This window comes from Amblyomma maculatum, chromosome 1 (genome assembly GCF_055883805.1).
Source record: "Amblyomma maculatum isolate TAMU_Amacu chromosome 1, ASM5588380v1, whole genome shotgun sequence".
NCBI classification, from domain to species: domain Eukaryota; kingdom Metazoa; phylum Arthropoda; class Arachnida; order Ixodida; family Ixodidae; genus Amblyomma; species Amblyomma maculatum.
In genome coordinates, this window is record NC_139344.1 from 148,706,704 (window position 1) to 148,720,426 (window position 13,723).

Sequence of the window (13,723 nt, forward strand, 5' to 3'; positions counted from 1 at the left end):
TGTAAACTTCAGAGTTATGTGTGTGTATGCACCTAATATAGCTTCCGAGAGAATAATGTTTTTTGAACGTTTCCAGACGTACCTAGATTGTGAAAAGGTCATAGCTTTGTTGGGGGATTTCAACTGTAATTGTCGCGCTGAAGACCGTGTAAAATGCTTGACAGTGAAGGATAAAAGTGCGGAGATCCGGAATTCAGTTATTCACGGTCACAACTTGGAAGATGTTGGAAGTGTGTTTGCAAATGCTACTCAACTGCAATTCACTCATTTTCAAGGCAGTAGCCACGCACGACTTGATCGGTTGTATGTATCGCTTGAATTAGTGCCGCTGTGTACATCGTATGAGGTTGGACCAGTGTGCTTTAGTGATCACTGTCTAGTGATTGCAAACTTCGGCAGAAATCAAAGCAAAAACAGCTTTAATTGGGACCTATGGAAACTCAACACGAAATTGTTGGAGGACGAGGGTTATGTTAAGTACGTTGATGGGGAGCTAAAAACGTTGCTTGCAGAGCAGCCGATAAGTGTTGCCGTGGGCTGGGAAGAATTTAAACAGGCAGTAAAACTGAAGGTAATTGAAAACAGTAGTAAACTGCGATATGAAGAGAAACAAAACGAAAAACACCTGTGTGAGCAACTAGAATTCCTTACTGGTATAGAATGCGCTCAACCAGGTACATTTTCCAAAGAACTAAGGAGCATCAAGATACAGTTGGAAAGATTAGATACAGATAAGTACAGAGCGGCGGTTATTCGCGCACGGTCTGAGAAGCTGTGGGCCGCTGAAGCACCTACAAAGCGTGCTTTATCGGACGAAAAGCGATACGCGAGCCGTAAGGAAATACGGAAAATACGAAGTGGGAATGATGTTTCGTCGGACGGCAGTATTATCAAACATGTAATTGCAGGTCATTTCAAAGACCTACTTGGTCACCCGCGAAAAATGGTAGGGGATTTTGAAGCAGAATTTTTGTCTCTAATGCCCAAGCTTGATGATGAAGAAAAGGAGCGACTAGAAATGCCATTTTGCGTCGAAGAAATAGAGGACGCAATAGACGCTCTGCCAGCTGGTAAAGCACCGGGCCCTGACGGATTAGGGGCGTCCTTTTATAAAATGTTTAAGCCAATGATAGCTCACCTCCTCCTGAAGGTTATCAATGAAGCTTATGAGCAAAACCGTGTTCCACTGTCCTTCAGAACTTCTCATATCACACTGATTCCGAAAACTGAGGAGCCGGAAAAGGGTTTGCTGGTGGGGTCTTATCGCCCGATAAGCCTCACCAACGTTGATTATAAAATATTTATGAAAGTGTTGGCAAGACGACTGCAATGTGTGATAACAAAGCTGGTTGGCACGCATCAGACTTGTGGCATAAAGGGACGGAGCATCGCCACGAACATTCACGTAGCGCGAAACGTATTAGAATGTTGTGACGCACTTGGTGACCGTGTGGCAATGATCCAACTGGATCTCGCAAAAGCATTTGACCGGGTGTCGCATGATGTGCTGTTTGCCATATTGGATCACTCCAATGTTGGGGATTTAATAACAGACGGCGTCAGAATGGCGTATGCCAACTGCACAACGAGAATTATAGTGAACGGAGAACTGACCGAAAACCTGCAAGTGCGGTCGTCAGTTAGGCAGGGCTGTCCCATGTCGCCCCTGTTCTTTGCACTCTACCTTGAGCCTCTTTGCTCGACTATCCGAAATAATGAGAGCGTAACGGGCTTCAGGCTACAGTCAGCGCATGTTAAAATATTGGCCTATGCCGATGATATTGCGGTTTTCTGTTCAGATAACGATAGCATCTGTGAAGCCACAAATGTAGTCCACAAATATTGTCAGTCTACGGGGGCGTTAATAAACTGGGAAAAGAGCTATGGCTTCTGGCACGGCAGTTGGGAAGACACGCCAGAGTACTACTCTCGACTGCAGTGGTCAACGATTCCTACAATGTATCTAGGTGTACCTCTCCAAGAATACCAGGACCCTGATTCGTATTGGAAAGATGAAACTTTAAATGCAAAAGAAAAGGCTGATGCGTGACAAGGAAGGCAATTATCTGTATTTTCGCGGGCTACCGAGTGCTATTTATTTCTCACTGGAAAAATATGGTATGTCATGAATGTGCTCAGTGCCTCTCGGATCAGCATTCAAAAATTGCACCGTGTTTTCGCCGTTTTTATTTGGGCATCGACGTGTGAAAGAACCAGTCGGACAAACTTGTTCCTGTCTGCAAAAAAAGGTGGGCTAGGCCTTGCACATTTGTTTTTGAGGCAAGTCGTCTCACGATTTATGTTTCTGCGAAATCAAAATGACATGTTCCTGCGCACAGTTGTGCAACTCCGACTGTGCAGACTCCTTCCAGGATATGTGGTATGCTCTTGTCATGCTATGGGTGGTGCTGTGAGAGGGTACCTACGCGAAGTGGTACTTGCATACGGGATGCTGCATGCGCGATTTTCGATGCAATACTTGAGTGATGTCACGCGGAAAAAATTGTACTCAGATTTATTGGATGCAATGATTCCTGTTCCACTTTACCGTTTGCCATTATGTGGAGGCCCAGGAGGAGATGTTTTGCACAGAGTGAAGAGAATGCCGGTGTTACCCTCGATCAAATCCTTTTTCTTTAAACTTCATACTAAAACATTATCAGTAAAAACATGGCTTCATGAAAAAGGTCTTTTTGTACCCTGGACAACTAACTGTTACCTATGTAAGAAAGCTGGAACCATAGAACACGTATTCCTGGATTGTTGGGATCCCATCTTTTTCTGGGATGTGCTTCAAAGGACTTTGAAAAAAGAATTACCCCTAGATATGTACGGCATAAGATTCCTTCCGGTTTTACACGCTTACAATAGTCAACTGGATACGATTATGATCCTCGGCCTCCACAGCTTGGGGAAAACGCGAATGCAGTTCAACAATGCAGATGTTGATGTGCGCCCTGTGCGGGAACATTTTATAGAAAGTGCTGTACGTTTGAGGGAAGTGTATCGAACACTCCCCGAACCACCAGAATGGATAGACCAGCTTAACAGCTTCGTAGAGATGAATAAATTTTAACGCGTCGTGTCCGCTAAAGGTTTGCTGACACGTTTTATCACTTTTGTATGTTGTGTATTGTGTGTCGAAGCCGGCAATAAAGAAAAAAAAAAGTGGCTAGGATACCTGGCTCTCACCCAGGAGGCCCGGGTTCGATTCCCGGCGTCGGAAACATGGCGGTCTCATGGTGTAATGGTTAGCACTCTGGACTCTGAATCCACCGATCCGAGTTCAAATCTCGGTGAGACCTGCGCCTCTTTTTTTTTTTTCTGGCTATGTTACGCATCTGCATTCTCTTGTGCTCTCGCTTGCAATCCTCTGCCACGTTCCGGCGTGGTCTAGTGGATTCTACTTCCGGCCACCGAGCGTGACCGACGTGTGTATCATGTGCTCCCAAGGAGAGGATTCAGCGGCCCAGCTGGGCCGTGGTATCAGGAGTACGGAAAGGCCTGCCAAGGATTATGAACTGGTTCTGCCGCATCTGCCTACAGGTTCGAGTGTTTTACATACTGTTTTTTTTTGCATGGCGACATAAAAGCCAGGCCGTACCGTGTGGAGCACTTTCGAGACTCCCTCGCTCGTCTTTCATTTTTGCCGGAAGTGGTTGCCCTCGGGGCATATCAAATGAATCACGTATGGGCGGTAACGTTTAAAGGTGAAGAGGGGAAAGCGAAGATTTTGCAAGCCGAAGCTTTTGAAGTGAAGGAGCACCGCTGCGTGGTCATTGACCCCTGTAACCAAGGCATCAGGTTGAAGCTTTTCTGGCTGCTTCACGGCGTGCACGACGATGATGTGCGAGCGGCGTTGGCGGCTTTTGGAAAAGTGACCGAAATATCAAGAGAAAAGTGGAAAGTGCAGGGGTGTGTCGACAAGGCTTCAACGACGCGAACGGTCACGGTGAAGATCAAAGTGGGCGTTACCATTGAGGACCTACCGCATCAGCTTCGGGTCGCCGAGGACGTCGCACTCGTCCACGTCCCAGGCAGAGCCCCGCTTTGCCTCCAGTGCCACGGGAAAGGTCATATACGGCGTGAGTGTCGTGTGCCGCGCTGCGGGCTGTGTCGTCGCTACGGCCATGACGAGTCCCAGTGTGTGCGCACGTATGCCAACGTTGCAGGCCCCGTGCCGAGTGAAGTGGCAGGCGAGCACTTGATGGACGCTGTGGACGCCGAGGAAGCGAGCAGTGGAATCACTGAGGAGGCAGAACAGAACGAACAGTCCTCTGAGAAGACCCTTGCCCCTAAAGAACACTGTGAATCAGATTTGATAGTTCCGTTATCGAATGTCGCTGGGACCGAGACACCCACGAAAGAAAACGGCAATGCCAGTGGTGCAAGCCCAGCTTCGTCTACGCAACACAGTGAGGAACAGGGAGACACTGAAGCTGAGATGCCAGCTGCTTCTACCTTGCCTGTGAAGCGTGTGCACGAAGACAGTGTCAACGAGGGATCAACGCAAGGAGGAGCGGAAAACGGACAGCCTCCACTGAAGGCGGCCCCCCTTCGCCGGTCGTCCTTCAAGCCAAGGCCAAACGTGCCTCCAGACCGCAGAACTGTGTCACCTGTGCCTCTGCCATAGCGGGGGTACCCTTTTCGGTCGAGACGTCGCAAGCCCGGTCCATGATCTGGAGCAGCGCTTGGAACGATGGACAGACTCGCCAAAACGGAAGAATGGTCAACCCATGCAACAGTTGAACCGCAATGCTGTCTTTCTGCAGAAGAGATGTGAGTGAAATGTTTCGCGATTTATAATTTCTTGAGATGGCGACCAATTTATCCACTAGCTTGCGCGTAACCACGCTAAATGTGAGAGGGCTGTCAACGCGTCGGAGAGACAACAGCAGCTGAACCGCCTTCTGCTGGAAAATGAAATTGATGTGCTAGCAGTTCAAGAGAGCAAAATGAAAAGCGAACAACAAACAGATAAAATGGCTGAAATATATCGTTCTAGGTATAGTATTTGCGTTTGTCATGCGGTTGGAATATCGGGGGGATGTGTCATTTTCATTCGAAATTGCATAGAGTGCGTACAGTCTGTGTTCTCGTGTGAGAGTGGTCGGCTTTTGATATGTGATTTCAGTTTTTCTGGATTGGACTGGAGTGTGATCTGTGTTTATGCGCCTACTAGAACGTCTGAGCGCGAAGAGTTTTTTCACTATATGAAATCCTTCCTAATACATGAGAGGCGTGTTCTCCTGCTTGGAGACTTTAACTGTGTCTGTAGACCGGAAGATAGAACAACAGACCGTGTCCTTCGTGACAAGAGTGCAGAGTTACTTATTGACATTGTTAATGAGGCAGAGCTTGAAGATGCTGGCTGTATACTGACGCATGAAGGCCAAGCAATGTTCACGCACTTTCAAGGTAACTGTCATGCAAGGTTGGACCGAATATATGTTCCTATTGATTGTGTGCCCTTGTGCTCGGAATATCAAACACTTCCCATGAGCTTTAGTGACCACTCCCTCGTAATGATTACTCTAGGCATGAAAATAAGGCAACAAAGTTCAATTGGGAGCTATGGAAATTTAATGAAAAGCTGCTGCTGGATGAAGAGTTTACCACCAAAGTGAAAGAATATATTACGCATATGTTGCAAAATGACTCTAATTTTATACAAGCATGGGAGCAGTTTAAGTGCTATATAAAGATAGCTGCTATTGACCGAGCATGCACTCTCCGACGTAAAGAAAGAGAACAAGAAAAAGATCTTCGTAGCACACTTGAATACATGCTTAGCATGTAGAGCGTTATGCCTGGCTTGTTCGCCCAAGATATAAAAAAGATAAAAACCAAACTTGAGGTGATAGACGAAGAGAAGTATCGCCGTGCGGTGATAAGGGCACGCAGCGAAAAATTGTGGCTCGGAGAGACGCCCACGAAAAGGGCACTTAGTGACGAAAAACGGTACGCAGTGTCAAAAGAGATAAACGAAATCTGCTATCAGAACGTAGTTACCTCGGAAAAGAAAACGATTGAACGGGCGTTTGTAGAATTTTACAGGGAATTGTTTAGCCTGAAAACACCGGACATTGAACGCTTCAGAAAAGACTTTCTGTCGCTGATTTCAAGAGTGGAAGACGAAGTTGCGCAGACACTTGAAGCAAGTATTACTTCCGAGGAAATTAAGGCCGTTATCGGGGAATTAAATTCCAATAAGTCACCCGGACCAGATGGTTTTGGTGCTGCCATATACAAGGCCTTTCCAACAGAAATGGCTGTTTTACTGGAAAGAGTTATTAGTGAATGCTACGAAAAGAACGTACCTCCTCCGTCTTTTCGAATGTCACACGTTGTACTAATCCCGAAAACAGATGACCCAGTTAAGCTTCAGTCTGTAGCGTCTTACCGTCCTATAAGTCTAACGAATGTTGACTATAAAATTTACATGAAAGTATTAGGGCGACGACTCCAACGTGTAATTACTTCTCCTGTAGGCCCACATCAGACATGCGCTATAAAAGGAAGGACCATTTTTACTAATATACACGCAGCAAGGAGTGTTCTCGAATGTTGTGACGCGATGCATGACCGCGTAGCCATGATGCAATTAGACCTCCACAAAGCATTTGACAAAGTGGTACATGAAATTTTGTTCTCTGTTTTGGAGTGTGTCAATGCTGGTTCCGTGATTACAAATGGCGTGAAAATGGTTTACGAGTGCTGTTCAGCGAGACTGGTCGTGAATAAGCATTTAACCGATCGTATACCTGTCCAGTCGTCAGTAAGGCAGGGCTGTCCTCTGTCTCCCCTTTTGTTCGCGCTTTATCTGGAGCCTTTCTGTTTAAGATTGCTTACAAGGCCAAACATACGCGGTTATAGATTTTTTCAAAGTGAAGTTCGGGTTTTGGCATACGCGGACGATATTGCGGTTTTTTGTACTGACCATGAGAGCGTGCAAGAAGTTGTAAAAGAAGCCACTGCTTTTTGCACTGCAAGTGGAAGTGAAATTAGTTGGGCAAAGTGTTTAGGAGTTTGGCACGGAAACTGGCAATACGCGCCTGAACTGTTCTCCAGTATGCAATGGACAATGATGCCAGGAAATTACCTTGGTTGCCACTAAAGCATTACCGTGAAAGCAAGGAATGTTGGGCCGGTGAAGTTGAGCAAGTGAAAACCCAAACAAACAAATGGGGAGGACATAACTTTTCTATGTTCGCAAGAGCTACCGTTTGCAATATGTTCCTAGTTGCAAAAATTTTTTACATGCTGCAAGTGTTATCTATGTCAAGAATCTCTGTTCAAAAACTGCATAGGGTATTTGCCACGTTTGTGTGGGCTTCAACATGGGAGCGTACCAGTCGATGTAATTTGTTTCATACGGTGCATAATGGTGGACTGGGATTGTCACAATTATACTTAAAGCAGATTGTAACCAGGTTCTTTTTTTTGCGCGAACAAAGCTATGCTTTTCTTAGAACGGTAATCCAAGTGCGATTGCGTGATTCACTGCTGGAATATGTAGTTTCGACTATGTCTACAGGGACAATGGCTCTAAGTGCTTTTCTTCGCGAAGTGGTGGCGTCCTTCCAAATAGTGAAGGCGAGATTTTCAAATGAGTATATGTGTACTGTTACGCGAAAACGGCTGTACAAATATTTATTGGAAACCTTTTTCCCTGTGCCTCTTTATCGCGCTGTATATGCTTTGGGTCCGGAGCGGGACGTGTTGAAAAGAGTGAAAAGAATGCCCATCAGATCGTCCGCTAAATCTTTCTTTTTTCAATTGCATATCGGCACTCTTCCGGTGAAGCCATGGCTGGAAAGCAAAGGCCTTTTCGTGCCTTGGTCTGCTGACTGTTTAATTTGCAAAAAGCTGGAATCCATAGAGCATATTTTCCTTGAGTGTCACGATGCGGTTTTTTTGTGGGACGTGCTACAGCGTACTATTGAAAAGGACTTACCAATAACGCCGTTTGCAATACGCTACCTTCCATGCGCCCAGCCAGGAGAAGTGCCCAGTGATTTATTAATGGTCTTGTGTATGCAGAGCATATGGAGAACGCGGATGGATATTCGCCATGAGCATGTTGTCGTACACCCAGCCCATCAGTACTTTGTTGAAAGTGTAATGTACACGCGTGATGTTTTCGGAGGGCAATCTGAACCCCCGGAATGGCTGCCAGTCTTGGACAAGCTCATGTCACTTAATCCATTCTATCAAAAGAAACCTGTAAGAAAGTGACTTGTGTTTTTAATTCCATGCGACTTTTCATCGTTCTTTGTAGTTACCAAGTCGGTAATAAAGAAAAAAAAAATCCGGCGTGGTCTAGTGGCTAGGATACCTGGCTCTCACCCAGGAGGCCCGGGTTCGATTCCCGGCGTCGGAAAGATGGCGGTCTCATGGTGTAATGGTTAGCTCTCTAGACTCTGAATCCAGCGATCAGAATTCAAATCTCGGTGAGACCTGCGCATCTTTCTTTTTTCTGGCCATGTTACGCATCTGCATTCTCTTGTGCTCTCGCTTGCGATCCGCTGCCACGTTCTGGCGTGGTCTAGTGGCTAGGATACCTGGCTCTCACCCAGGAGGCCCGGGTTCGATTCCCGGCGTCGGAAAGATGGCGGTCTCATGGTGTAATGGTTAGCACTCTGGATTCTGAATCCAGCGATCCGAGTTCAAATCTCGGTGAGACCTGCGCCTCTTCTTTTTTTTTTTTTTCCTGCTGTGTTACGCATCTGCATTCTCTTGTGCTCTCGCTTGTAATCGTCTGCCACGTTCCGGCGTGGTCTAGAAGAGAAGAATGAGAGGTTCCTTGGAGCCTGCGACGAAGGTGACCATTGGTACGGGAAACGGCGGTCGGTCAACGAGCGCCAGCAGCGCACCTAAACGCCCCCATACAAAGGCAGGAGACGGGAGCGAACAGCAGACCCTTAAGAACGACGATGAGTCGCCTATGAAAGCGACCCTGAACAGGAGACCTCCTTTCAAGCAACGGCCCAACATCGCGGCGGACAGGAGGGCCGAGGAAAAGCCACCCTCGCAGCTAGTCGAGCCCGTAAATGATGATGGAGGTGGGCATGCTGGAAACGTCTAGCGCCATGCTAGACGTGAAAGGTAAGCGTCATGTTACCGGCCTCCTTCTAATGCATGATTATGGCGATAGACCAGAGTCTGAACGTTGCAACGCTCAACGTACGAGGGTTGGCTGGTAGAAGGAAGCAAAGCCAAGTACTTCGCCTTTTAACAGAGCAAAACATAGACGTGCTAGCAGTACAAGAAACTAAAGTGGAGGGAGAGGAGGAGACAGGGAGCATGGCGCAGCGTTTCACGTCGCGGTACGAAGTGGCTGTTAGTCACGCAGTGGCCACGTCGGCTGGGTGCCTTCTTCTTGTCAAACGGTTGCCAGGACTTATAGTGCAGGCCGTGATTTCGTCTACTTGCGGAAGGTTGATTGTTTGTGACCTGGTTTTGCATAGCAGTGAATGGCGCATTCTCTGCGTTTATGCACCAAATGCAGCTGAAGACAGGCTCATTTTTTTTAAAAACATCGAACGATACTTAGATTCAACAAGGCAGCTGATAATTATGGATGACTTCAACTGTGTTTTAAGCGCCCGAGACAAAACCTCTAACAGCCCCTTTAAAGATGCAAGCACCGATTGTTTGTTGCAGATGATTGCAGAGTTTTCATTAGAGGATGTTGCTGAGTGCTTGGAAGGAGCACGCAGCGTGCAGTACACCCATTTTCAGAGTTCTAGTCATGCTCGACTTGACCGAATTTATGTATCGTTGGATGTGATAACGAAGTGTAAAAATTATTCTGTTATCCCAATGTCATTCTCCGATCATTGTCTGGTAAAATGCACTATAGGAGCTAGAAGCCCAAGCAAAAGTTTTGTGTGGGACCTTTGGAAGCTGAATTCCAAACTTTTAGAAGACGATAACTTAATCGAAATTATTGTACAGAAGCTAAATGAAATAAATAAACGACCTAACAGCAGCATTGGGGAGCAATGGGAACTGTGCAAGCAAGAAATTAAAATGAAAGCGATAGAAAGAGCCAGCTGTATTCGCCATAACGAAAAGCGAGAAGAAGCAGGCCTAAGATCAACATTAAAGAAGTTAATAGCGCAGGAGTGTAAGGAGCCGGGGGTTTACAAAGATGACATCAGAAAGATAAAGAAGAAAATAGAATTATTAGACGAGGACCGATATCGAGGCGCGCTCGTTCGCACCAGGGCCGAAAGATGGGTCGCCGGCGAGACGCCCACTAAGCGCGCTCTGGGTCTTGAAAAAGCACAGGCTCATCGAAATGACATAACTGAAGTAGAATGGAATGGAAGCCTCGTGACAGATAAGAACGACATAGCACGTGCATTCTTCGACTATTATCAGGAGCTGTTTGCTTTTCGGGACATGAAGTTGGAGACGTTTAAGCAGGTGTTTCTTTCCTCCTTGCCACGACTGGATGCCACCACAAGAGAAAAGTTAGAGCAGCCGATTTCTGAGGACGAGGTTGAAAGCGCCATTGATAATCTGAACCCAGGAAAGTCGCCTGGGCCGGATGGTTTGAGCGCAGCCTTTTATAAAGCATTCAAGCTAGATCTGTCCCCATTGTTAGCTGCAGTATTTAATTATGCCTATGAACTTGGTGCACTCCCTCCTTCGTTCGCATCCTCACATACAGTGTTAATTCCTAAGTCAAACCAAACAGAGAAACTAAAATTTGTGACGTCATACAGGCCTATTTCTTTAACAAATGTGGATTACAAAATACTGATGAAAGTTCTGGCAGCCAGACTACAGACAGTAATAAAACATATCGTTGGTTCCCACCAGACGTGTGGTATAAAGGGCCGGTCTATTATAACAAATATTCATAAGGCGAGGTGCGTGCTGGAATGTTGTGACGTTGCTTGCGCGAGGGTCGCGCTTCTTCAGCTCGACCTAGAAAAGGCGTTTGACTGTGTTCCACATGATGCATTGTTTGTAATATTGGATTATATCAATGTCGGTTCTATTATCAGAGAGGGCGTAGCCCTGGCGTACCGAAACTGCACAACGCGATTGATTGTTAATAAAGTATTAGGGGAACCCATAAATGTGCGGCGTTCGGTACGTCAGGGTTGTCCCCTCAGCCCTCTTCTATTCTGCATTTATATCGAAACTTTATGCCTGTCTATTATGCAAAATCCATCTGTTCAGGGCTTTCAACTGTACAAGTCTGAGGTCAAACTTTTGGCGTACGCTGATGATGTGGCAGTGTTTTGTGCGAACAAAGAAAGTATTTGCGCCGCATTTGAAGTTGTGAAAGATTTTAGTGCGACCACAGGAAGTCCAGTAAACTGGGGAAAGTGTCTTGGCTTCTGGCACGGGGCGTGGACATCAACGCCTGACTTTTTTGCCAACGTTACATGGGTTACAACACCCGTGAAGTATTTGGGTGTATCTCTAGAATTCTATGAAGACAGCAAGCCATTTTGGCGAGCCCAAGTTCGGGAAATACGGGAGAAGGCTGACAAGTGGAAAGGAGTGCCGCTGTCTATCTTTGCACGAGCCACTGTGTGTAATCTATTTTTTGTTGCCAAGGTGTGGTACGTCATGCAAGCACTTCATTGTTCTAGGTTGAGTGTTCAAAAGCTACACCGAATCTTTGCTGTGTTTGTATGGGCATCAAGCTGGGAAAGATGTAGTCGGGATAACCTGTTCCGGCCAATTAAAGACGGAGGTCTCGGGTTTGCTCATTTATTTGTGCGCCAGCTTGTAAACAGATTTATTTTCTTTCGCGACGTTACCGACCCCTTTTTGCGCACTGTGTGCCAAGTGAGGCTCGCGCGGGCGTTGCCCAATTTCGTTGTTGCTACGGAAAGCATGCCAGGGCGTCTTTCTAGTTTTTTCAAAGAGATTGTCAGCAGTGTTCGAATTCTGTCAGCTCGCTTCTCGACAGAATACTTAAGTTCAGTCAAAAAGAAGAACCTGTATAAAGCTGTTTGTGACGACTTCTTCCCTGTTCCTGTGTACAGAGCCTTGTATAGCGGCCGTCTAGGTCAAGACGTACTGAAGCGGGTCAAAAGAATGGCAGTTTCTCCTGGGGTAAAGACGTTTTTCTTTAAGTTACATACAGGAACATTATCGGTACAAACTTTTTTTGAAAGCAAGGGCTTTTATCTGCCATGGGGTTCACTTTGCTTAATATGTAAACAGCCAGAGACAATAGACCATGTATTTCTGCACTGTTGGGAGGGCGTCTATTTTTGGGACGTGCTGCAACGAACTGTTAAAAAAGAATTACCATTAGACTCATACGGGATTAGATTCCTGCCAACTGAAAATAATGATGGGATTCCACTTGATACGGTTATGCTAATAGGCCTGCACAGTCCATGGCGGTCCAGAATGGCGGGTTTTCACTGTGACCCTGACGCCCGCCCTGCAAGGCTCTGCTTCCGCGAGAGTATACACGCATTGGTTGAAATGCACAAATTGAAGACCACTGTGCCAGACTGGATTTTAAGAGTTGAACCCCTATGCGAGCTGAAGGAATTTTAACTTGACAAAGGCAACGCGTATGAGCCTGCCGGCTTCTGTATTAAGTGTCATGCTTGTGGTAACCGCTCTGCTGTGAGCATTTGATTGTAGCGCGTTTTTGTTGGTTTTGTTGTGTGTTGGTGATGACCGGCAATAAAGAAAAAAAAAATTCCGGCGTGGTCTAGTGGCTAGGATACCTGGCTCTCACCCAGGAGGCCCGGGTTCGATTCCCGGCGTCGGAAAGATGGCGGTCTCATGGCGTAATGGTTAGCTCTCTGGACTCTGAACCCAGCGATCCGAGTTCAAATCTCGGTGAGACCTGCGCCTCTTTTTTCTTTTTTTTTTTCTGGCTATGTTACGCATCTGAATTCTCTTGTGCTCTCGCTTGCAATCCTCTTCCACGTCCCGGCGTGGTCTAGTGGCTAGGATACCTGGCTCTCACCCAGGAGGCCCGGGTTCGATTCCCGGCGTCGGAAAGATGGCGGTCTCATGGTGTAATGGTTAGCACTCTGGACTCTGAATCCAGCGATCCGAGTTAAAATCTCGGTGACACCTGCGCCTCCTTTTCTTTTTCTGGCTATGTTACGCATCTGCATTCTCTTGTGCTCTCGCTTGTAATCGTCTGCCACGTTCCGGCGTGGTCTGATTCTACTTCCGGCCACCTGCGTGTACGGACGGTGAATCATGAGCTCCGGCGGAGCGGCGATTGCGGCCCAGGCTGGCCGCGGTAACAGGCTTAACGCAAACGATGATAAGGAATATCAGCTCATTTTGCCGCATCTGCCCACCGGACGTGTTGTTTTCAACACAGTTTTTTTGCACGGCGACGTACGAGTGCGACCCTTCAGGGTTGAAGATTTCCGGGACGCCCTGGCCAAGACTGGTACGCTCCCAGACGTGGTGGCCTTGGGGGCCTACCAAATAAACCATGTCTGGGCGGTGACCTTGAGCAGCTCTGAAGCAACCAAGCGGCTGCTAGCCTTCAAGGAGCTTCTAGTGAAAGGCCGACGGTGTATCATCATTGACCCGGAGGATCAACAGGTGAAGCTACGGCTCCACTGGATGTTGCATGGCGTGGCGGATGAGGATATCAGAACTGCTTTTGGGGCTTTCGGTGAGGTGACCGAAGTTACCCGTGAGCGGTGGCGCGTCCAGGGCGTTCACGAAAAGGGCTCAACAACGAGAGCCGTACTCCTGAAGT

At 47.0% G+C, this 13,723-nt stretch overlaps 1 protein-coding gene and 8 non-coding genes across 9 annotated transcripts; all 9 read left to right on the forward strand.

Moving 5' to 3' along the window:
* The first annotated feature begins 3,233 nt into the window (after positions 1–3,233).
* On the forward strand, positions 3,234–3,305 carry TRNAQ-CUG (transfer RNA glutamine (anticodon CUG)). The gene has a single exon. It is a non-coding gene; the product is annotated as a tRNA-Gln (tRNA).
* A 374-nt stretch (positions 3,306–3,679) lies between these two features.
* Positions 3,680–9,088, forward strand: LOC146204477 (uncharacterized). Its single transcript, XM_084604732.1, has 2 exons — positions 3,680–4,307; positions 8,955–9,088. The coding sequence occupies exons 1-2, from the start codon at positions 3,680–3,682 to the stop codon at positions 9,086–9,088; spliced, it is 762 nt and encodes a 253-aa protein (XP_084460858.1).
* Positions 8,312–8,383, forward strand: TRNAE-CUC (transfer RNA glutamic acid (anticodon CUC)). Its single transcript has one exon. It is a non-coding gene; the product is annotated as a tRNA-Glu (tRNA).
* Positions 8,538–8,609, forward strand: TRNAE-CUC (transfer RNA glutamic acid (anticodon CUC)). Its single transcript has one exon. It is a non-coding gene; the product is annotated as a tRNA-Glu (tRNA).
* Positions 8,617–8,688, forward strand: TRNAQ-CUG (transfer RNA glutamine (anticodon CUG)). The gene has a single exon. It is a non-coding gene; the product is annotated as a tRNA-Gln (tRNA).
* Positions 9,089–12,692: 3,604 nt separating the features above from the next.
* Positions 12,693–12,764, forward strand: TRNAE-CUC (transfer RNA glutamic acid (anticodon CUC)). Its single transcript has one exon. It is a non-coding gene; the product is annotated as a tRNA-Glu (tRNA).
* Positions 12,765–12,771: 7 nt separating this feature from the next.
* TRNAQ-CUG (transfer RNA glutamine (anticodon CUG)) lies at positions 12,772–12,843 on the forward strand. Its single transcript has one exon. It is a non-coding gene; the product is annotated as a tRNA-Gln (tRNA).
* An 82-nt stretch (positions 12,844–12,925) lies between these two features.
* TRNAE-CUC (transfer RNA glutamic acid (anticodon CUC)) lies at positions 12,926–12,998 on the forward strand. Its single transcript has one exon. It is a non-coding gene; the product is annotated as a tRNA-Glu (tRNA).
* A 7-nt stretch (positions 12,999–13,005) lies between these two features.
* TRNAQ-CUG (transfer RNA glutamine (anticodon CUG)) lies at positions 13,006–13,077 on the forward strand. Its single transcript has one exon. It is a non-coding gene; the product is annotated as a tRNA-Gln (tRNA).
* Positions 13,078–13,723: the final 646 nt, after the last annotated feature.